At 61.9% G+C, this 23,339-nt stretch overlaps 1 protein-coding gene across 3 annotated transcripts; it reads left to right on the forward strand.

The window, feature by feature from the left end:
- Window positions 1–217: 217 nt before the first annotated feature.
- On the forward strand, window positions 218–22,714 carry RAB40C (RAB40C, member RAS oncogene family). Of its 3 annotated transcripts, XM_040229528.1 has the most exons (7): window positions 226–427; window positions 1,135–1,353; window positions 13,482–13,542; window positions 13,991–14,051; window positions 19,966–20,043; window positions 20,340–20,562; window positions 20,986–22,714. In XM_040229528.1, exons 2-7 carry the CDS (start codon window positions 1,212–1,214, stop codon window positions 21,264–21,266), a joined length of 846 nt encoding a protein of 281 aa, XP_040085462.1. In that variant the 5' UTR covers window positions 226–427; window positions 1,135–1,211; the 3' UTR covers window positions 21,267–22,714. The 3 variants fall into 3 exon arrangements, with proteins under 3 accessions (XP_040085471.1, XP_040085462.1, XP_040085452.1); XM_040229537.1 differs by lacking the exon at window positions 1,135–1,353 and having other exon boundaries at window positions 218–427; XM_040229518.1 differs by lacking the exon at window positions 226–427 and having other exon boundaries at window positions 1,056–1,353.
- Window positions 22,715–23,339: the final 625 nt, after the last annotated feature.

Here is a 23,339-nt window from a genome sequence, read left to right on the forward strand (position 1 = left end):
CGCCATGACCCGCGCGTCTCCTCGCCGCCCCTGAGCATCCCCTCCTCACCGCCGCCAGACCTTCCTCACCTCCGCCAGCCGCCCTCCTCGGTCCTCTGGGCCCGCCCCCTCCTCACCCCGTACCTCACCACCCCGGCGCCCACGCGGGGGCGGAAGTCCCGCCTCCCGCGGCCACTCCGAGCGCCGACTGGCTCCCCTCTCCGCGCCACGCCTCCTTGTCGGAGAGTGCAGCTTCCGAGGGCACTGAAGCAGGCGGGCCGCTCCGTCCCGTCCGAGGTTTTCGTGGGGGCAGCGGCTGCGACTTTCCCGAGACCTCAGTCCTCCCGCGCGTAGCCGCCTCACTCCGTCTTGGGAACTGCCTCCGTCCTGCTCCGTATGCGGAAGGAGGGGCGTATGCAAACAACCTGGAACTCCAGGCTCCTGATTGGTGAGCATCTCGGAAGCGGGGCGGGCTCAGAGGCCGAGACCGATGTGCGGGCGGTCCAGTTGCTCTGGGAGGGTCTGCAGCGGCGGCCAGTGGCGAAGGGGAGGGCGGGCCGAGGTGCCGTGGGAGCAGGGAGCAGGGAGCAGGGTTGCCGGTGAGTCCGCGATGCTCCGTGGGACGCAGCGGGGACAGCGGGGCTGTGACGGACGTGCAGGCGGACCAGTGCTTCCGGGAAAGCGGGCGGCAGAGGGCCAATGGCGACTGCGGGAAGGCGGGGCACCTGCGGGCTTCTCCGCGCGGCCTGGCAAGCGGCGGGGCGGGGCATCTGTGATGGACCTGCGCTCGGGCTAATGGCCGCGGAGAGGGGGCGGGGCATGACCGATGGCGACGGTGCGGGGGCGGGGCGGCGGCGGGGCGGGGCGCGCGGAGGTCTCGCGGCGACGTCTGGGAAGCGGGGGCAGGGGCTAGGGTGCCCGTGGTGCTGAAGGACGTGGCCGCCGGCCAATGGCCATGGGAAGGGGGATAGTGGACGACCAATGGCGGCGCGCGGGGCGGGGCGGGGCGGCGGGGCTTAGCGGCGCCTTGCGGGAAGCGGCGGGGCGGCGGCGACTCTGAGGCGAGGAAAGAGGCTCGGTGGGGGCGGTGGAGCAGGTGCGGGCTGGGCGGCCTCGCGGTCCCCCGGCCCCGCTCATCCGCGCCGGCGCCCGCAGGTCGGTCGGAGGCCTCCGCCGCTGGGATCCGCTGCGCCGTGGGAATGCGGGCTAGGCCCGCGCGCGCGTGAGCGACGATGGGGACGCAGGGCAGCCCGGTCAAGAGCTACGACTACCTGCTCAAGTTCCTGCTGGTGGGCGACAGCGACGTGGGCAAGGGCGAGATCCTGGAGAGCCTGCAGGACGGCGCGGCCGAGTCCCCGTACGCCTACAGCAACGGTAAGCCGGCACCTGGCGCCGCCCGGCGACCTGCGTCTGCCCGGCCGCGGGCCGGCGCCGGGCGGGGGCCGGGGAGCAGCGTCCTAGCTCGCCGGGGCCCGCCGCGGCCCGCGGCGTCTCTGGGGCGGAGGCTTGGTCTCAGGCCTCCGAGGAAGAAGGGCCTTGCTTTGGCCGCGCCGCCGCTCCAGGTGTGCACACCTGGGCGTCCTCAGATGAAGGCGGTTGGCTCCGGGCTCCGAGCATCAGCACCTTGTGTTGGAGGAAAACGCGCGCTCCTGAGGGGATTAAACGTTCTGCCCACGTTCCCGGACGTGTGGCCCAAACACGGCACATACGCATCGCTGGCACCTGCCTGGGCTTCTCTCAGCGTCCGCGGTTGACTGGGGAGCGCGGCCTCTCCCAGGCTCTGGCGCTCCTTCCCTGGGACCTTCGTGCTCCCGGCAAGGCTGTCTTTCCTGAGGAATTCTGCTTCTTGGCTTCCTCGTTCTCCACAGTCTTTGTGTCTTGGGTTCTTGCCGAGGCTGTTTACTAACCTGTTGGCCTGTGGCGGCTGAGACTGTGGACGCTGCTCCTCCATCCTTTCCTTTCAGGACTGTCAGGGTCGTAGCGTTACCTGAGCTAGCCGGGCCCCCTTCTGCTGAGGTCTGTCCCACCTCCCGAAGCACATGCTCCCAGCCTCAGTGAGAGTAGGGCCTCGGGTTCGTTTTAGGGGCGAGAGGGCCAGCGGGAGGCCTCCACCGCCACTGCTGGGTGTCTCCAGGCGCGGATGGTGGACTCTTGAGTCACCTTCCCAGAGCCGATGCCCAGGAGGCCGGTGGTGTGTATTCGGCAGATCCCGAGGCCAGGGCGCCATCAGGGCAGCAGAGGTTTCCTCGGAGGAGACCTCTGCTGCCAAGGGTCCTCGCACTGGGTGTGGTGAGTGCTGAGGACACAGCCACAGGTGAAGAGGGGACCCGCCTCCTCCCTGGGACAGGCGGAGTCTGCCTGAGGTGTGGAGATGGCTGGGACTCAGGGACTCCCAGTGACCTGGGCCAGCACGGGTCAGCCAGAAACAGTGAAGGGAGCCTCTCGTGGGTGGTCCTCTCGCTCCCTGCTCCCTGGGAGCTCAGATTCCTTTCTGCTAACACCCCGCCATGGGGCCAGAGGAGGGGTCCGTGCCTGCGGCAGGACTTGGCTCCTGTGGACCGGCCGCTGGGAGTTGCTGGCACAGTGGCGGCTGGTGGGAGGGAGGCGCCAGCGGCCCAGGGGCTTCTCCCCAGGGCTCCACAGACTCCACTCTGACGCTGTCCACGCTGCTGGAAGCCTTTGGCTGCCCCTCGGGCCCTTCCCGTTCACAGAGGGCAGTTCCTCCCTTGGCACCCTGGCTCCCAGAGTCTTCAGGGTTAGGGGCAGCGGGAAGACACGTCGTGGTGACACGCCCACGTCTTGGCAGGCTGAAGAAAAGGCACAGCTCTGTCCTCACTGTCTGCTCCTGGCGTCAGTGCTGCTGGGTGCGTACCTCCTTTGAGCCTGGGGTGTGGGGGAAGGAAGGAAAGAGATGGAGGGGCCGGAGGGGCGAGCTGGTTTGAGGGGTGGCCGGCCCGGGGTCTGCCCTGACGATTGTTTCCCTGTTTCTGGGACTCAATGTGCCACTGCATCCCTGGACAGGTCCAGCTGTTTCTGGGGTGGGAGGTTGGTATCCGTCCTCAGTGCCGACCTGAGGGAAGCTGTATCCTGGAGCTCTCATGCTGGGGTGTGCCCCCTGCTGTTTTCTCTGTTGCTTTGTCCCCAGTGTTGGCAGGAGACTTGCACTTGGGAGGCACAGCAGGCAGCCTGCTATGGCACCCTGGGCTCACGGTTACCACCCAGCCCCTCCCAGGCTCTCTCTTCCTTTGTGTTTTCCTGGGCACCTCAGTCTGGAGCTAGGTGATTTTGGGGTTGCCTTCCCTCTGTTGGGTGCCGGGTTCTGGGGTGAGATTGCAATGGCAAGCTCTTCTCACACTTGTGCTTGCACCCTTGGCTACATCTTCACCCTGGGCCTGGCTCTTCTCCCCGATGACCACAGCCCTCCGCTGCAGCGCTTCGTATCTGCGGTGCATCCCAGGAATTGACCAGGTGCACAGTGGCTGCTCCCTGAAGAGCTGGCCACTTGCCTGGTTTGGGCGTGGGCAGTATTTAGTACCGGGGACATGCCTTTCACAGGGTGTTGCAGGGCCCAGGACCACATCAGTTAGGGTATCATCCCTCGGTTGCTTGGAGAACATGGGGAAGGTGTCAGTGTCCGGCACCCTGACCTGGATCGAGCTGTGGAAGGAACGCGGGAGGGAGGGCAGATGGCGCTGGGCTGATGGTACTGACCTGGGCGCTCTGGAGAGCATGCTGGAGCTGCATGCGACTGTCAGAGACCGTGCGCACGTCACTCTCAGGATGGGAAGTTGGACTTCACAGCCCTTTGGGAACGAACTGGGCAGTAGAAGTGGATAAAGTGAAGTTGAGCTTCCTAGGTGGCACAGTGGTAAGGAATCCACCTGCCAAGGCAGGAGACGCAGGTTTGATCCCTGGGTCTGGAAGATCCCCTGAAGGAGGAAGTGACACCCACTCCTGTATTCTTGCCGGGAAATTTGATAGACAGAGAAGGCTGGTGGACTGCAGTCCACGGGGTCACAAAGAGCTGGATGAGCAACTGGGCATGCAGGAAAGGTGAACTTGAACTCTTGAGTGTAAGGTGGTAACTGAGGTCTCTCAGTCACATTCGGGATCTGGTAGTAATGAGCAGGTTCTGGTGTCCATGGTGGACCATTTTCTTCTGTGGAGGTTGGAATGTCCAGACCATTGTTGGCTGTGGATATGCGTCCTTCGGAAGCAGGGGGTGGAAACAACGGTGAGGGAGACCAGCCCCGATGGGGGCGGTGGGCACCACTAGGAGTGCTCAGGGGATGAGCTCACACATGGGGAGGCTGCTCGGCAGGCAGGCTTCTAGGATCCTGGGCGGGCTCGGCCTACTTGAGTCAAGGCGTGCAGAGGGCGTGGCAGAGAGGACCCCCGTCCTCGGAAGAGCAGAGCGGGGAAGGCCCGGAGCCCTGAGAGTGGGCCGGTTCTCTGCCCACAGCAGGTGCAGATCCGCGCAAAGGAATCAGTGTCAACCCTGGACACAGGTCTTTGTGCTGCTTAGTTGCTCAGTTGTGTCCGAGTCTTTGCAACCCCATGGAGTGTAGTCCACCAGGCTCCATTGTCCTTGGGCTTCTCCAGGCGAGAATACTGGAGTGGGTTGCCAGCATTTCCTTCCCCGGGGAATCTTCCTGACCCAGGGATTGAACCCGGATCTCCTGCCTTGGCAGGCAGATTCTTTACCACTGAACCACCTGGGAAGCCCCTGGACAGAGATCTTGGCTGGTGATAAACACAGGTTTGTGAGCCCAAAAGGCTACCTGGTGTGTTCTGTGGGTCAGACTGAGCATGGCAGCATGGGCCCTCAGTGGGCAGATGTCCTGGGACCAGGGTGGTTCTTGGGGGCGTGAGCTGAGTTGACAGCCGCCTGCGCCTTCCCTGGGAGCAGTTGTCTGTCACCTGGTCCGAGGTGGGGAGTGTGCCTGCGGACAAGGGCTCTGTGTGCCTCTCTGGGAGGGATGGGAAGGGATGGTGATAGGCGCATGAGATGGGGTGTGCAGGCCTGAGAACTCAGAGATGTCCATCTGAGGGGCACCGAAGTGCCGTGTTCAGGTCCAGAAGCCGGCTACCTGCGCCCACCCTGTGGGCCGCGCTGCCCCGGGGCTGCTGTGGCTCAGCACTTCCTGCCCCCCGTCTGGCCCCCCTCTCTTCCTGGGTCCGATGTTGTCTGTCCTCAAACTGGCGGACTCTGATTTTCCCGCTGATGCAGTTTGGGCCGGAGGAGGTGTGTCCCTGAGCACAGGGCTCAGGTGGGACGTGGCCGCAGAGGCCTGTCAGCTGCGGGTGTGCACGCGTGCGTACACACACACCATGGGGCTGTGGTGATTTGACTTGGACCGCGTCAGCAGCACCCACATCCCTTAACAATGGGAGCAACTTGGTCATGCTGTCGTTGTTGGGAGTGTTTTCCTCTCTGGCACTTGGCAACACGTAGTCTTCAGGGGAAGGTCCTGGTGAAGAGGACAGGGGAAGATGCTCACCCCTGAGGTGCAGCGGGATGGGGTGCTCGCCCATGAGCTCAGCACAGCCCGGGTCAGAGGATGCTTGCTTTCCCGCCAGGCGTGCCGCCGCCTGTGTCCAGACATGGACGAGCCCCGCTTCCCGCGAGTAATGAGGCACCCGCCCTGAAGAATTTAAGGGGCACATCTGCAGGAAAGCAAAGCTTTTTTCTTTTTCTTTTTAAAAATAAAAATGAAAAACTTGAAGCAGCCCACAGCTCTGGCAAGGACACGTGGAAATTGGTAGGGTGAGATATTGTGGAGCCTTTAAACCACTGGTGTGGAGAAGTAGTGAATGACACTCAGTGGTTAGGGAAGCCTTTGTCATCTCATCAAGTCTGTGTAAGTAGGACGAAGGGCGGAATCGTCGACTGAAACACTCAGGAGCGTTAACGGTCACCTTTGAGTTTTGGGATTATCAGTAGGGTGTTGTGTTTTTTTTTAAATAATGGAAGTTTTGTGTGTGAAACATGGTTTGCTCTTCATTGACAGCAGAAAGCTTTTGCTTTGGTTTGGTCTCATGTGGTTTTAAAGGTGTTAAGGGAACCAGCCCACGACCTCCTTGGAGCTGCTCCCCAGCCTGAGTGCCCAGGCCTGTGACAGGCTGCTGCCTGCACCCGTGGTTCCGACCCTGCGCTGCTGGAGAAGGGCGGGAGTGGGGCCAGCATGTCGTGTTTGTGCTGAGAACATCTCTGTGGTCAGCAGATCAGCGGGTGGCCCTGATCACGGTGTGATTCAGGCCCCAGCCGCCCCATCCCACGCCCCCTCTGGCCCGCTTCTCCTGCCTAAACTTCTGTAAGCGCAGCCGTATGACTTGGCCTCTCTTGTCTTCTCGTTTCGACCAGCGGGTTTCCATGTCTGGGTCACCCTGAGGGGCACTGGTGTGCAGATTCTCACATGTGTCTTGGCGAGTGAGCACGTGTGTTTCTGTCAGGGGTGCGGTGAGTGCTGGGGGTGGGCGCTGCCTGGCAGCTTTCCAGAGTAGATGTGCAGTTTCTGCCCAACAGGGAGGGCATGAGGGCTGCGTGCACTCCATCCTCACCGTGATGAGGGCCGCCTCCTGGTAAATCCACCCAGCAGGCGGGTTTTAGACCCTGTCGGGTTGTTACTAGAAACGGCCTGAGACCACCGCCCCAGTCACCCATCCCCCGGCCACTCCCTGAGACCCCCCGCCCCGGTCACCCATCCCCCAGGCACTCCCTGAGATCCCCACCCCGGTCACCTGTCCCCCAGGCATGCCCTGAGATCCCTGCCGTGGTCACCCGCCCCCTGAGACCCTGGCCCCGGTCACCCGTCCCCCAGGCACTCCCTGAGACCACAGCCACAGTCACCCATCCCCCAGGCACTTCCTGAGACCCCCATCCCGGTCACCTTTCCCCTGGGCGTTCCCTGAGATCCCCGCCGTGGTCACCCGCCCCCTGAGGCCCCCGCCCTGGTCGCTCATCCCCCAGGCACTCCCTGAGACCACCACCCTGGTTGCCCGTCCCCCGGGCGCTCCCTGAGACCCCCCCCCCGGTCACCTGTCCCCCGGCCGCTCCCTGAGACCCCCACCCAGGTCGCCCATCCCCTGGCCGCTCCCTCAGACCACCGCCGCGGTCACCCATCCCCCAGGCACTCCGTGAAACCACCGCCGCGGTCATCCATCCCCCGGGTGCTCCCTGAGACCACCGCCCTGGTCGCCCGTCCCCCGGGCACTCCCTGAGACCCCCGCCCGGGTTGCCTGTCCCCCAGCCGCTCCCTCTGCCGTCCCTCGCCATCTCATTGCTCTGCAGGCGCAGCGGTCAGTCAGGTGGGGCTGAGTCCCTGTTCCTTTGCTGTGGACAGAGGGCTGGCCCAGCCCCTCAGCGTCACTTGCGCTCCTCACCCGGTCCCCCCTTCCACTCTGAGAGCCAGGGCAGGGCCCTCCTTCCATCGCATCTGTCAGACTCACTGGCCAGGGGTGCTCACTTCTGAGGACTCTTGATGACATCGGGCCGGGGAACCCAGGGTCCTCTCCCCTCTTGAGGCCCAGGACCCATCATGTCAGCCAAGCCCTTCACCCTGTGGGAAGCGTGTCCTCAGGTTCCAGGACTAGGACCACGCACAGCCCTATGGAAGGGTCTTTGGGTTGTTGGTGTTGGTCGGCTTTTGCAGGCAGGTCGGTAGAGTGCACGCAGTGTTTCTGCCCCTGCCAGCACTGGGCGGGCGTTCCCCAGTTGACATGCTCACACCTGACTCTGGAGGTGGTGTTAGGAGGCGGGGCCTTCGGGAGGTGATCTGGTCAGGATGGCTTGCTTGCTGCCTCTGCCCGAGGATACAGTGGGCTTCCACCCGAGGACACGGTGGGCAGCCACCCTTGCAGATGCTGGATCCCCCCCGCTGAGTGGTCTCCTGGCCTCCAGAGAGCAGCAGATAAATGCCTGCTGTCCATGAGTCCCAGTCTGCAGAATTGTTTCAGCTCTGAGCCGACCAGAAAGCGCCACGCACGTGTCTGGGCAGGAATCCGGGCCTCAGGGCTCTGCACACTCATGGGCCAGGCCGAAGGCCCGCTGGGCTCAAGTGTTGTCAGCGGCGGCGCCCGGCCTCCGTTCCTGGGCACAGGCCTCTCCCCAGGAGCCTCTTACTTCACAGAGCCGCAGGACTGTCTGTGCAGTGTGATCGTGGAGCAGCCATCGTCACTGGGCCCTTCTCTGAGGGGCAGAAACCAGGCTTGGCCCCCATCGCCCTCTGGAGGACTGGGGCCTGTGCCCACCTGTGAGGGCCTGCCACATTGCAGGAGACCCTCCTCTGCCGTCCGTGTGCCCTGGAAGGAGGCACGTGGCAGAGAGGCCTCGCTGTCCCCCCCGCCCCCAAGGAGAGGATGTGCAAGGGCTGGTCAGGTGTGTCAGGAGGACCGCTTGGCTTGGCGCCACCTGCACAGCCATGCACAGCCCCCAGCACTTCTGAACGTCTGCCACTGTTGCTAAACGCTGTTTCTGGTTCCTCAAGGACCTAGGCCTTTTATGCCTTTGTCTGTCTCTGGGAACTTGGCGAAATGTGGTTTTCCTTCCCTAAGGAGTAGCTCTGAGGAGCAGCAGCTGCCTGTCTGGGTTTGCGGCAGCACCCTGACGCTGGGCGTTGGCATCGTGTTGGGTCCAGGAGGGGAGCAGGGGTCTGGGGGCTGTGCTGGGAGAGCAGCTTCTCCTGCGCAGGGATGGCGGGGTGATGGCAGCCCCTCCACGCCCAGGAGCTGTGCGCCCGTGTCAGGTGCAAGGGGAGGCATTGATCAGCATTTTCTCTTTCGTTTTTAACCCAGTCTTTATCACTCGTTTTTTTCTCACTGTTATGAATTTTTAACAAGTTGTCCTGTGGCTTTTCATCTTGTTGGGAAGTGCCTGGGTGGGTATACACTAGAGCTGCCGATTCCGCCATAAAGACTAAACTTCGGATGGAAGCGAGGCTGGCAGGTTGTTTTGTGGGTGGGGCAGCCCTCCTTGCCGGTCCTGCAGACGGGTCTGAGTTTAGCCTGGACTGGTGCATGGGAAATGCCCTCCCAGCCCCCAGGGGTCAGGCAGGCTGTGCCTGGTGGTCTTGGTCCTGAAAGCTGTTGCTCGGGCTTCTGAACACCCGCAATCTTGGCTTGTGCGCAGGCTAAAGCTGAGAACTGATGCTGCTTGTCCGCTTCACCCTGCTGACCTTATTTCCCAGGGCTTGAGCGAAGGTGGGTTTTCTCGAGGTCTTTTGTCCTGCGTCGGTGCCCGCAGATGTGGGAAATGTGGGTCCCAAGGGAGGACCGCCCGCTGCACTGCGGGGGGGGGCGGCCCCCGCACCAGGCCGTCTTCCACAGGAGGGCCCTGGGGCCGCGGGGGCCCCACCAGGCTGCGAAGGCCAGGGGGGGTTCTCCTGCTTGCTGGGGCCACCTGGCCTTCCTCCTGTGTGTCTGTGCACGCAGTCCCAGCCCCTGGTGTGGTGGCTGGCTGTTGGGGCCTGAGGGGTGCCCTATAGACTCCCCAGTCACCAGGACGTGGGCATCTGCCAGGATCGGACCTGAGTAACCTGCCTCCTCCTCCGAGCCCTGCTCTAGGCACCTCTGGGGAGGGCGGAAGCATCGGTGCCGGGCACTCCTTGCCTCCCGGGCTGTGCGCCTCCCTGCTGGGCGGGTCCCGTGGGCCAGGGGATGCAGGATCCGCGGGGGAGCGGGGTCCCAGGCGTCGGCCCTTCTGGACAGGTCTCTGCAGCATCCCCTTGACTGCCCTGAGAAGGAGTGGAGTTAGTGGATCACCTGTTCTGTCCACACTCGTCACCGCAGCACACACATCTGTAACATGCAGCAGGAAGAAGGGGTGCAGGCGACGTCGTAAGGCGGCTGTGCCGAGTGAGTCAGTGCCTGGGGACAGCTGTGCGACGCTGAGAAGGTAATGGTGAAGATGGGCCTGGGGGCAGTGTCACTGTGCACAGTGCGATTTGTTTTGAGATGGTGAACAGTTCTTGTTCAGATTCTGAACAACAGGCTCCTATGATTCATAAAGTGGAAACGTCCCTGTGAAATGTCGGACCCCACGTGATATCAAGGTGGGGTCTCAGCTGTGAACACCCAGCAGCAGCAGGGGCACGGGGTGGCAGTCAGCGCTCAGGCTGCAGTTCCTGGCTAGGGGCCTGGCAGAGTGAGGCGTGCAGAAGGCCGCCGCGTCAGGTGAACTGCGCCCCTTCAGAAGCCCTGGGGAGCAGCCGACAGATCTCCCGTGAGCCCCCAGGAGAGAGGGGCAGCTGTTTAGGAGGCGCGGAGCTGAAGCCTGGGCAGCCAGGGGCCAGTGAGGACACAGCAGGCCTTCTCTGGCCCCCGGCGGCCTCCTGAGCCCTGTGTCCATTGGAGGAGTGTCTGCAGTCCCAGGCCCCCGGCCAGGTCCTGTGGGGACTCCTCCCCGTGTGTGAGGTGCCCTTGCCTGGCCCCTGTGTCACCCTGGCAGCTGGGACTGGTGGTGTTCTGTGCCCACCAGGTGTTACATGCACCCCATGAAGCTGCTGGTCCTCGAGGATGGGCGGGGGACTGCAGTTCTGCTGGGACAGGTCCTAAGGCCACAGAGGGGGTCCGGGTTGGGAAGCTGTGAGGTCTGGCACTGTCCCTGCAGGAGGTGCTGCCTCTGCGGGCGGGCCTCCCTTTGCACTCGAGTGTCTGGGTTTTCTGAGTCTGTAACGCACAGTGTACGTTTCTGCCCAGGTTTGGGGGGTGGGTGGGTGAGCGGCAGGGTAAACTTGAAGAGCATCCTTGAGACGTATTTTAACCACGCCGTGTGGTTCGTGGGATCTTAGTTCCCCGAGGGATATGGGACCCCCGCCCCTGCAGTGCAAACACGGCATCCTAGCCCCCGACGGCCAGGGAAGCCCCTCCTTGAGGTTGTTGAGAACCTCCGAGGGGGTGTCAGTCTGCCAGCTTCCTGTGTCTTCTGCAGAGCTGGGCCCCTGGCCGTTTTCAGCTGGACCCCGCTGTCTGCCCTGTGGATCCTCCGGCCCTGGGGCGGGCTCCTGGGTGGGAATCCCACTGGTTCCCGTCGGTGGGCCGTCTGGCCCAGCCGCTGTGCATGGGGAGGTTGCTGCGGGGGAGGCGGAGCTGGTCCCTCTGCGGGGCCTGTGCCCAGCTCTGCGAGCCTGCCCGCACAGGGCCCTCTGGGGCATCTGGCAGCGCTTTCAGCAGAGGCCCTGAAGGCTGGGGACTGGCCGTCCTCTTTGGAGCTGCAGTCCTGAGTAAGGAGTTGGGCGGGCTCAGGCAGGGGCTGGCCGAGGGGCCTGTGTGCACTGCCCCAGGGCGACGGAGGCTGGCTTGCTCCCCAGCGGCTCCCTGTGCCCTGCTTCCTCCTGGGCCCTCCCGGGGCACCCTCTCCTCCTTGCAACTCCAGGCTGGCCCTTGGGCCCTGGCGCCAAGTCGGCCACGGTCCTTTCATGGGGGCAGCCTCAGGGTGGGTCCTTGTGGCCAGCACCCACTGGGCTGAGCGCCCACAGAGGTGGCTGCCTGGAGGGTGGGCGTCTGTGCCCTTCCTGGGATTGCTGTGTCCAGCACTGTCTTCATAGGGTCTGGCTCACGCAGCCAGAGAGCCCAGACCCTCTAAGGCGTCCAGAGCCAAATCTGAGCTCCCTATTTGACAGTGAATTCCAGGAGTTCCCACCTAAGAAGGTGGGTTGTCGGCAGACAGTTGAGGGGAGGTGAATGCACAGGAAAGATGGTGGAGACACCCGTTTCTTTAGCTCGAGAGTGCGTGTGGTAGAATCTTCTCTTCCTTGTCTTGAAAAAAATTGTGGCTAAATATACACAATGTAAAATGTATCATTTTAAGTATCTTAGGTGTACAGTTCAGTGGCCCTCCCAGCATCTCCAGAGCTTTTTCATTTTCCCAGCGGAGACTCCCCGCTGAGCACCTCTTCCCCACCCGCCTCCGGCCCTAGGCAGCCTTTCTCCGTCCACTCTCTGAGGCTCACGCTCCAGGGACCTTGCAGAAGGGGCCAGGCAGGGTTTGTCTTGTGTCTGGCCCGTTTTACTGAGCATCAGAATCTTTCAGGTTCATTCCCCTTGCAGCGTGTGTCGGACTCTCCTTCCTCTCTGAGGTGGGATAATACTTTATTGTACAGGTGGACCGCGTTTTGATTATTCATTCTTTCATCTTTAGAGACTGGGGCTGTGTCCGTCTTTTAGCTGTCGTGAATAATGCTGCAGTGAGCATCCGTGTGCCAATACATACATGCTGAATGGACTTGCTGGATTCCGTGGTGACACTGAGTTTAATTCTGAGGGAGCGCCGTGCTGTCTTCCCTGGTGGCAGCACCATCTTCCAGCCCCACCAGCAGTGCTCATGCGTTCCGGTTCCTCTGCATCCTCCCCAACACTGCTTGTTCCCTGCTTTTTTGATAGTAACTCTCTGATGGGGGTGGTGTGGTGTCTCAGACGGCTTTGATCTGCATTTCCCTAATTCGTGTGATTATTAGCTATTTGCATATCTTCTTTGGAGAAACATCTCTTTAAGTCTTTGGTCCACTTTTTAATTGGATTCTTTTTGTCGAATTGTAAGATTTCTTTGTTTTCTGAATACTGGTCCTTTTTCAGATACACGCAAGTTTTATCACATCCCATTTTGTGGATTGTGTTTTCCTTCTGCTGAGTATCTTGATGGGTGGGAGCCAGGCTTTGACACGTAGCCAGCAGTGAGTGGGGTGGAAGGCCCTCGGGGCAGAGGCCCCTCGTGCAGCGCTGTGGTGGACTCTGCTCACGTGCCAGGTCTGCATGGAAAATGCCCATTTCCAAGCCTCCCTGGAGCAGGTGTTGTGAACAGCCGAGAACCTGGACACTCAAGGCTCCAGGGAGGAGGAAGAAGGGCCCAGCTTTCTGGACGCCAGCTGAAGGTCTTGGTGTGAGGTGATGTGGCCAGCACTGTCCCTGCCCCTGCCAGGGATGGGACTTATTTAGCTTTTTCCGCATGAAAGTATAAGAAAGTAACAAACAGGGAACTGCTGTGTAACATAAGAAACTAAATTCAACATGTTATAATAACCTATGATGGAGAAGAATCTGAAAAAGAATAGATACACCTATAAAACTGAATTGCTTTGCGGTATAGCTGAAGCAATTGTAATTCAACTATGCTTCAATTTTTAAAGTATTCAAAAAATGAAAAGTAGAGACGTGGCCAGCAGAGGTTCTTTGAGAGCTTCCCAGAGAAGCAGCATTTCAGATGCCACTTTGTCATTAACAGTGCTCCAGGCACACTCCAGTTGACAGAACCTGGGTGCTGGGTGAACCCAGGAACTCAGAAAACCCATTAGCTCTGAGAAGCGTGTGACGTGGCCGGTGCTGAGACCAACCACCCTCCCTTTGGCTGGAGTGTTGGTACCCGCTTTGGGCCACTGGGATGACAGGAGGGTGGCCAGCTCGGGTGACTGAGGTCGCTGGGCTCCCCGGCTGCAGCCCTGTCTCCTCTGGGCTGCAGAGACTGGGTCCTGGCCGGGTGAGTCCTTCACCTGCTCTCTGCTTCATTGCAGGGATCGACTACAAGACAACCACCATCCTGCTGGACGGCCGGCGGGTCAAGCTGGAGCTCTGGTGAGTTGGGCTGTGCTCCGAGACGCCTGGGCGGGGGCTGCTGTGCTTCCCTTGTTGCCGGGGCCAGGGAGCAGGGTGAAGTAAATCGGGTCCTTAAGGAAACCACCAGTTCAGCAGCCGTGTCGGCATGGGACTGCATGTGATGCAGAGACCAGAAGGTCAGGGCTGTCTGTCCTGGCAGAGCCTGGCTCCCTTTCGCCCATAAAGACGTGTTTCCAGGGGCCCCCGGCCCTTCCCTCCTTGCCCCTCCCGGACTCCACGTTGAGGGTGTTTGCAGACCCTCACAGTTGATGTGTGACTTCTCCTGCACTTGGGTTCTCCAGCCCCACAGGGCAGTCTCCTGGGATGTCCAGGCCAAGGAGGTCTGCGGGGCGCATGCAGAGCGGGAGGGGCGGGGTCCTTCATGCAGGTGGGCTCCCATGGGTCGCATCCCCCCACTTTGTTTCAGGGACACCTCGGGCCAGGGCCGGTTCTGCACCATCTTCAGGTCATACTCGCGGGGCGCACAGGTAAGACCCGCATGCCCGTCCTCCAGGGGGTCCGCAGGGCTGTGGCACCCTGTGCGGAGCACGGCAGCTGTGGGCTCGGGGCCAGCTGGCTGGACGGAGGGCTGAGCCCTGTGGGAAGGGCTGCTGCAGATGCCAGAGGGCGGGCACGGGCTGTGGTGGCGGGCCTGCAGAGAGGAGCTCCGGGGCTGGGCTGTGTGCAGTGCTGCGGCTCCTGGGGGCCTGCTCGTCCCTGTCTGTCCTGGGCATCTCATGATGGCCTGTGTGCCAACCGTCAGTGTGAGATTGAGGCTGCATGGAGGGAAGCAGCAGTTGTGTGAACAGACCAGCTGCCCACTCACTGCCTTCGCGAGGGGACTGGCTTCAGGAGACCTGTGAGGGGCCCAGGCTCTGACCAGGTGGGGTGTGCCCCCTGATGGTGGACTGGACAGTGGAGGCCAGGCCTCCTCTCCTTGGCGAGCAGGAGCTGACACGTTTGCAGGCGCCTCTCAGGAGCGTCCGGAGCGCCTCTCCCTGCTGCGGCTGGGTGTGTGGTGGACAGCCCCCGGCAGGGCTCCTGGCTGAGGTGCGAGCATGGGTGTTGCTGCCGACCTACTTAGCCTGGCAGTCCCACCTGGAGCGGCTGCTCCCAGACGGTCAGAGCTGGTAGCCTGCAGACTGGCCGGCACCAGCGCAGACACGAGGGAGCGGGGGCCTCCCCACAGCCCAGGACCACGGGTGAGCGCGGCGCCCAGGAGCGTCCTGTGGCCTGGTCTGGGGGGCTCTGACGGGCGTTCCCTCGTGCACGGGGGGACGGGTTCTGGGGCCCGAGGCCTCAGGCTTCCTGACAGGGTCTCTGGTCTTCTATGGCTTTTGAATGTCTCCCAGTTTTATGACGCACCCGTTGCTACTTTTTCAGTAAAACAGGAAATGAGGTGGGGGTTAGTTACCTCGGTTTATGGGGACAGGGCGATCAGGGGTCAGCAAGGAGGCCCTGGGGCCCCTGAACGCAGGCCAGCTCCGTGGGGCCAGGCACAGGCAGGTCGGTTGAGGGCTCGCCCGAGCAGGCCTGGGGAGGGGAGCGCGTTCCGCGTCCACTTCTCTGCAGGGCAGCGGGTGTGGATGTGTCACCCATGCTGACTGACTGCGCTAGTTCCAGAGGCTCCTGTTGCTTCTGGGCTGGAGGAACCAGCATGGATCCTGAGTGTGCCTCCAGCCCAGGTGGCGGGTGGGGGTGGGTCTCCAGCTGGGAAGCTGACCTCGGTCTCCTGCCTGGTCGACGCCCCACGCTGGCTGCAGCGTGGCCCGTGCGGCTCAGGGTGCAATCAGCAGCTGCTCCTCCCCAGGTTCTGTCTGTCCTGTTGCCCTCCTGCCCTGGCACAGTCCCCGGAGGCCCCATAGCTGCCGACGTAGCCCTGGCTGCACTCCTGCGTCTCTTCCTGGGAGGCCCTCTCTGCCTCAGGTCTCCTGACTTGTGACCCTTGTTTCTGTGGCTGAGGTCTGTGGTGGCCACTTGTGGCCCAGCAGCCAGCGCTCCCGCTTGGGGTACTGTGGTCCCCTGTGCCAGTTCCCGTGGGCTGGGCGTGTGGGGGGAGCCAGGGTGGGCGGCGTTCTGTCGAGCTGGGGCTTGGGATCAGCTGGGTTAGCACCAAGGGGAGCTCAGCCAGGCGCTGGTCTCCTGGAGACAGCTGAGTGGTCTGGGCACATGCACCCTTCCAGCGAGTGCCAAGTAGGACACCAGCCTGGGTGGGTGTGTGCGGTTCGTCTGCTCCCCTCGTCAGCGCATTCATTCCTAGGCAGAGCCGTGCTCGCGCCGTGGGGCGTGGGCAGGGGCATTCAGCCACAGCCTGTGGCTCCTTGGCCGCTGCACCACAAGCGCGTGACTCAGCCCCACACTCACTGGTAAAAGCCACCTCCAACCTTGGTCGGGTGGTGATTGCACAGGTATGTGTTTGTCCAAACTCATTGAACAGGTCACACCTGAAATCCCTATGTTTTTTGGTGTGTAAGCTCAATAAACTACCTTGGCAACAAGGGTGGACACGCCCATCCACACCTGGGAGGTTTTCTCTCGCAGCTCGAGTCACCTGTTTGATGTTTGTAACAAAATGAAGTGCGTCACCTGTGACCCAGCAGCCGTGCCCGCTGACGAGCCTGGTGCACGCGTCTGGCTGCTGTGGGGAAGGGCCCTGGTGTGCTGGGCGGTTTGCACCAGGACCCTCTCTGGGTTAGGAGACGCCTATGAGCGCTTGAAAGACAGCAGCAGGTGACGGGCCGGGGGCAGAACCAGAGCCTCTGTCTCTACCATGGAGGCTTACTAAGTTTTAAGAAGCTGAGCCAAAGTTAAGAGAAAAGAGAATACAGTAAGAATGTCTTTGCCACTCCTGTGGCTGAGGTCGCAGCTGACTCGGAGGTCCTTTGGAGGTGTCCTGTGACCAGGAGCCCCATTTTGGGGTCTCAAGGAAGCCACCTGTGCCCAGTCCCAGGCGTCTTTCCTGCCAAGTCTGTGGTCCCTTTGGTCCCTGCCCACAGTTTGGCATCTCACTGTCCTTCGTCCTGTGACCTCTCTGTCATTAGCCTGACCTGGTGGACACGGGTGGTGGTGGTAGGCAGAGACTGGCGCCAGCTAGGGGACCAGCCAGAGGCTCTTCGACAGCCTTGGGGTGCACTTGAGCCTGAACCCAAGAGATGGGCTTCTCTCTGTTTGCTTGAGCTTTTAAATGTTACGGGTCCCCTCTTCTTCCCCGCCTGCCCGCACTGGCTTGGGGGGTCTGTGCGATCGGCTGGGGCCCGCTCAAGCTGCCGGTGAGGTGAGCTGTCTGTGAGGCGCGGCTGGTGGGACCTGGGTCCCTGACCAGGGCTAGAACCCGGCCCCCCGCGTTGGGAGACTGAGGCACTGGGCCACCAGGGCGGTGCCTCTTTGAAGTTTTATACGTGGAACCTCCTGGAATGGGCAGGTGGATTGAGTGGGGAGCTATCATCAAAGTGCGGCTGGGGGAGGATGTCTGTGGAATTCTCGCTCGTAGCGGATGACACTGAGGATGAACTAGTGCTGACGGAGCTACAAGGAGACAGAAACGCGGAGGTGGGGATCTTGCAACAGATCTGATGGTGCTGACTTGCCCTTGCAAGTCAGGAAACCGAAGCACAGTGTTGGCTCACGGCCGGCCGAGACCCCTTGAGTCAAGTCAGGTGAGACCGTCGGCAAGAACCGATGGGACTGGGAAATAGTGTGCACTGCGCACTGGCTGGCTTGGGAACCAGCACCACCCAGAGGCGCCCCTGGGAGTGGGGTGTGGGGGTGGAGGAGGCGCCCCTGGGAGTGGGGTGTGGGGCTGGAGGAGCGGCCCTGGGAGTAGGGTGGGGGGTGGAGGAGGCGCCCCTGGGAGTAGGGTGTGGGGCTGGAGGAGCGCCCCTGGGAGTAGGGTGTGGGGGTGGAGGAACGCCCCTGGGAGTAGTGTGGTGGTGGAGGAGGCGCCCCTGGGAGTAGAGTGTGGGGGTGGAGGAGCGCCCCTGGGAGTAGGGTGTGGGGGTGGAGGAGCGCCCTTGGGAGTAGGGTGTGGGGCTGGAGGAGCGCCCCTGGGAGTAGGGTGTGGGGGTGGAGGAGTGCCCCTGGGAGTAGGGTGTGGGGGTGGAGGAGCGCCCCTGGGAGTAGGTTGTGGGGGTGGAGGAGCGCCCCTGCTCTTGGTGCTCCCGGAGCACGGTCCACTCAGGTTCTGGAGCATGGCAGTCAGCTTCTGACGCTTTAACAAGGCAGGACGAAATCACTGAGAATGGCCTGTCGGCGTCTGGCTTGACAGATACTCCAGTTTTAGGGCTCCAGCAGGGGGCCATCGGGAGCACTCCCAGCACTGCTGCCACACCCCGCTCGCCGCCGGGAGCTTAGGTCAGGCTGGTCGGAGCTCAGGACAGCTGTGCCCACAGCAGGGTGGAGTTCAGCCTTTGGGCCGTAGCCAGCACCTGGGCCCCCACAGCCTCAGCAGTCCTTGGGCTGTGTGGCCAGTGTGCCAGGCCCAGCCCTGGCCTTTTCCAGTTGGCCTCAGTGTCTGCCGGCTTGCCCCCCACCTTGGCAGTACCCCGCAGACTTGCACGGCCAGGCCTTTCGTTGTACGGCAGCCCCTGCCTCTCGCCCTGGTGTGGCTCCAGGCCAGATGGGGGCCTGACAGCCCCAGAGGAGGTTTCCCCCTCCTGAAGGACCCGGCGGGCACGCGCCCATGCTCCCTCTGACCAGGGCTGCACCCAGCCTAGATGGGGCTGTCAGTGGAGACGCAGTCACACGCCGAAAGGCTCCAGTGCTGCTCTTAATCTGCAGTGAGGCACAGAAATGTAAAGAGCAGAGCATTTTTTTTACCACTATTGCTGTTAATTGAAAGTATAATTTGTTGGAGGGGAAAGAAGACCAAAATGAAAATTTCTTTCCCTCCCCAGCTTCTTGGTCACTTTGGAGCACTGCTTTATTAACATGATGTACTAACGTAGATCCCTTTTTATATTATGTGTAAAATGTAACATTGATAGGTTAATAAAGATGCTTGAATCAAAAAGTAAACATTACACAGGAGGCATAATCAAGGAAATAAGTCCCTGTCCAGCCCTTCTACGGGTAGTCACGTCTGTGGAAGCCTGTTCTGTGTGGTGTGTCTGTATTTCTGTTTTCTGAAACTGCCCATGTGTGGCATTGGGGTCCATGTTTGTCCCCTCGCTGTCTGTGGTGCCCATGAGCAACGTGGGTGAGCGCAAGTGCACCCTGCCTTCGTCGCCTGCCCGCCTGACTGCTGGGGGGTCTAGGGGCCGCACGTTTAGTTTGTTTGTTGATGTTTGTTTGAGAAGTTCTGTGTTGAGTATCTTTAAAACTGGACGTGGATGGCCTAGACCTTGGTCCCTGTGCCTTTTGTTGGACTCTGTTGCCCTGCCACAGCGGGCAGCTCCCCTCCAGGCCTGGCGTGCCCCCTGCAGGCAGCTCCACCCTGCCTTACACAGGCTTTCCGTCCCCCACCCCACCCTGGCCGGGGTGAAAGTGGTCTCCACCTGCTCCTTAGCAGGACCTCATCTGCCAGAATTTGAAGCACAGTTTCAAGGGGAAAGGCTTCAGAATTCCTCATTTTGAGATGGAGGGTGCCCTCCATTGTAGCTACACTTTCCCCTTCCTGGTGTATGCCGGAGACGTGGGCTAGATGAAGGCGACTCCCTGCACAGGGAGGGCGTGAGCCCTGCTAGTGGGTGGTTCTCACAGAGCCTGTTTCGGGGTGGAACATGAGGCCAGAGACAGGGGTGAGCCTGGGACTCCAAGGTTCATGAGAGGTTGCCGCCAGGCGGGCGGAGTAGCTGTCTCCGAGGGCTGTGGTCGGGAAGTCCCCGCAGCAGAGCCTCTGTGCGATCTCGGGGCAGCTGCTCGTGGACTCACGTCCCCTGCAAGTGTGGGTGGGATCGCTCAGAAACACCTCTGCTCAGCAGCCCCTGGTTCCCCCAGGAAGAGTGCACCACACCGCAGTCCTGTGTGCGCCTGCCTTTCTTAGGTGGAGTGACTTTTAGACGACGTAGGGTAACACAGCGTGCTTGAAGGAAAGACATGGAAAACTACAATTCCACCCCAGTGGATTCCCCACGTGGAGGGAGGCAGTACTGAGCCCTCGAGGTCCCTGACAGTCAGATGGCCCCGACCCAGACGGTGGACAGGGCATGCCGCGGTGAGGAGACAGGTCGGGCTAGCTGAGCCCTGTGCACAGAGCCCCCCTTAAATGCAGGAGGAAGGTTTGGAGCTCGCTTTCCACATCGCTGCCTGTTGGGTAAACTGTGGTGTCCACCTGACAGCTTGGCTAGTGCCCGAGTGCCCCTGGCCCTGCCCATATGGGGACGGAGGCCTGCAGGGCAGAGCCTGAACAGGACCCCGTCTGTCCATGGGAACCTGGACCTTGTAATGCCCGCACTTGCCTTGCAGGGAATCCTGCTGGTGTATGACATCACCAACCGCTGGTCCTTCGACGGCATTGACCGTTGGATCAAAGAGATCGACGAGGTAGGTGCGCTCCCCCAGACCTCCTTCCTGGCCACGCCCATCCCTGACACGTGGGCCAACATCCCCCACTTGCAAAGGGAGCCTCTGGGGCCCCCACTTGCAGTGCCTCCCATGCCCAGGTTCTGTGCGTCCCCATCTGCTGGCTGTTATGGCACTGTGGGTTGGGGTTCTGGGCCCCCAGGGGCCTCACCTCAGCACGGAATCGATGGAGGGCCGGCCCACGGGCTGGGGGGTGGGGGTGGGTGCAGAGGGGCATCCTGCCACTGCACCTCTGCTGAGTCCTGCACACCCCCTAGCACGCACCCGGAGTTCCCCGGATCCTGGTGGGGAACCGGCTGCACCTAGCCTTCAAGCGGCAAGTCCCAACAGAGCAGGCGCGCGCCTACGCGGAGAAGAACTGCATGACCTTCTTCGAGGTCAGCCCGCTGTGCAACTTCAACGTTATCGAGTCCTTCACTGAGCTGTCCCGCATCGTGCTCATGCGTCATGGCATGGAGAAGATCTGGAGGCCCAACAGAGGTGAGGCGGGGGCGGGGCCTGCAGGGAGGGGGCGGGGCCTGCACTGACCTGTCCCACCGCCAGTCAGAGGAGAGGTTCCAGGCCCCAGTCCCACCAGAGCAGAGCTAACGAGGTGGCCAGGGAGGCTCAGTTCCCACCCAGCGTGATGGGCTTGGGTGTCTAGCCGCTGAGCCCTGCGGAGTGGTTAGGAGACGGGGGCGGGGTGCCCAGTGGCTGCTCTCCGCTTGCCTGGCGCGGGGTGGGGGTTGTTCCGCTTCAGGAGCCCTGGGAGCTTTGCGCACTGTCCTTCCCAGTCCCCAAGCCCCTTCTCTGTCATTTGTGCTCATCTGATGGTGAGATTGTCAGTTGCCACCAAGACCCCCCCTTAACTCCGCACGACCTGGCCCCTCATCACCTGACACCTCCCCCCCTCCACCCCCGCAGTATTCAGTCTGCAGGACCTCTGCTGCCGGGCCATCGTTTCTTGCACCCCTGTGCACCTCATCGATAAGCTCCCGCTGCCCGTCACCATCAAGAGCCACCTCAAGTCCTTCTCAATGGCCAATGGCATGAACGCCGTCATGATGCACGGGCGCTCCTATTCGCTGGCCAGTGGGGCCGGGGGTGGCGGCAGCAAGGGCAACAGTCTCAAGCGGTCCAAGTCCATCCGGCCGCCGCAGAGCCCCCCCCAGAACTGCTCACGCAGCAACTGCAAGATCTCCTAGCCGCGGGAGGGTCAGCCTGGGAATGCTCCTGGCGGGCTCTGGGCCCTGTGCTGTGTGCCGGGGACTTTGGCCACATAGCCCCTCCTGGGAGGCATGGGGGACGCACCTGGTAGGCTAGTGGTCTCGGCCAGACCAGCTGCACAGGACAGTGGGGACCATGCTGTGCAGGTGGTGGTGGAGCACGCCGGGACCCTGAGCAGCAGCTGAGAAGGGCCCCAGGGAGGCTGTGCCTGGCGATGGCCTGAGGACTGGGGCTAGGCCCCCTTTCTTATTTATGTAACACCCGTTTTGTACATTTTTAAAGGACCAGCAGGGAAGCCTCTGTGCCGCCACGCAGTGAGCGCACAGCTGCTGAGGGGGTGAGCCTGGGGACACGAGGAGGGCGGTGAGGCTGAGACCAGAAGGGGGAGCCACCATCCAGGCTTGAGTCTGAACTCACGGGGCACTTCACACAGGGTGTGGCCGTGGGGGCCAGCAGGGGTCACAGGGACCCCCAGCTGCACTGTCGGCCTCTGAGCACGGTGATTGGCGTGCCCGTCCCAGGATGCTAGGCTGCAGCTTCCAGGGCTCCCACCAGCCCTCCTGGAGGACATCCCGTGAGTCCCGAGCCACGGGATCAGGGCCAGGGGTAGTGTGCAGGTCTCAGGTTTCTTGGAAAAGGAAGTGGGCACACCCCCACATCCCTCCCCTGCTCCCTCTCCCTACTCGGCGGCTGACAGCCTTGTGATTCTGCACGTTCAGTTCCATTTGTACCTGTTGCCACATGAAGTTGGTTCAGCCTCTCTCCTAGTTGAGGACACAGAGCTGTTTGTAGGCAGGCAGTGCTCACTGGGCCATGAGGCCAGGGTAGGTCTGGACCGAGCCAGTCCCACTTGCCCCGGAGTTTCTAGGACCCTACAATGGCCAGCTTCAGTTTCCTGACCTTGGGTGGGATCCCATAGCTGCTCCTCACCCAGACTCACCCCTCTGTGAGGTCACACGTCACAAGAACCTTCCTCACCCATTTCTTCGTGGTGGACACTGAGCCCCTCCTCGAGGACCCACCAGCCAGCCTGAGCTGGAGGCCTGGCTTCCTTCCGTCCACCTGGCTGGTGACGTGGCCACAGGTCACACTGGTGCTCAACTCTACCTCCTGCCTGTGGGCCTCTCCCTGGCCTGTGACCCCTTGATCAGGACTTCTGTGGTGGGTGCCCCGGGGGCTGCTGTCCTGAGAGGTGAAGTGGGGGGAGCCGCAGCATCTGTGGACGGGCGCCCCTTTGGACTGTTTGGAAGGAACGGACGGCTCTGCGTTCACCGTGTCAACACTACCCCTGCTGCTGCCCACGTTTGCTGGACGGCCCTGCGTTCACTGTGTCAACACTACCCTTCGCTGCTGTCCACACCCGCACCATTCCTGGGCTTGTCTTGGGACAGTTTTCTCTTTGTTCAGTAAACATAATTCAGCTCTGGTCTCGGCTGCATTGGGAGGGAATGAAGGTCTGGCTCTCACGGGCTGGGCTGGGTGGCAGATGGCACTGCAGGCAGCTGCTTTGTCCTGCTCAGTCCTCCGCACCTGGGGTGTCTCCTGGTGTTTGCACCAGACCAGGATCTTAGGACCCTGCCTCTCAAGTCAGCAGGTCAGACACAGGGTGGTAGGATGTCTTCCCGTCAGTCTCAGAGTGGGCAGTCCGGCCCCTGGGCCCTGATCTGCCCCTGCCCACGAGGGGCTTCCCACCTGCCGGGAGCAGGGCTCCCTGTTGGGCCTGCGGGGGACAGGCCAATGCCTTTGGGTCCTGGCTGTTCTTAAGCTCTCCTGGGACTCTTCTCAGGGTGCTCCTAGATGCCCTTGGTCTCTCTCAGGACCGCACAGCCCCACGTAGGGCCACACACGGCCACTGAGACTCAAATCAGTCCAAGTAAACAGCCTGTTTAGTGTCCATGTCTCATGTGACCACGGTTCTAAGACCCCCCCCCCCCCCTTTGCAGGCACCCACTGTTAGCCAGTTGAGGAAAGCCCTGGACCAGGGGTCAGGCACCTGGGTGGGGGGTGGGGGGCCTAAATGCAGAGTTCTGCCCTGCATCAGCTTCCTCCTC

This window comes from Oryx dammah, unplaced genomic scaffold (genome assembly GCF_014754425.2).
Source record: "Oryx dammah isolate SB20612 unplaced genomic scaffold, SCBI_Odam_1.1 HiC_scaffold_2, whole genome shotgun sequence".
NCBI lineage: Eukaryota > Metazoa > Chordata > Mammalia > Artiodactyla > Bovidae > Oryx > Oryx dammah.

What these genes read in the sequence shown, in the direction of transcription:
- RAB40C (XM_040229528.1), top strand. Translation starts at nt 1,212, where the DNA reads ATGGGGACGCAGGGCAGCCCGGTCAAGAGCTACGACTACCTGCTCAAG. An exon ending in CATACTCGCGGGGCGCACAG is followed by an intron (nt 14,052 to 19,965) that starts GTAAGACCCGCA and finishes CTTGCCTTGCAG; the next exon opens with GGAATCCTGCTGGTGTATGA. An exon ending in GATCTGGAGGCCCAACAGAG is followed by an intron (nt 20,563 to 20,985) that starts GTGAGGCGGGGG and finishes CCACCCCCGCAG; the next exon opens with TATTCAGTCTGCAGGACCTC.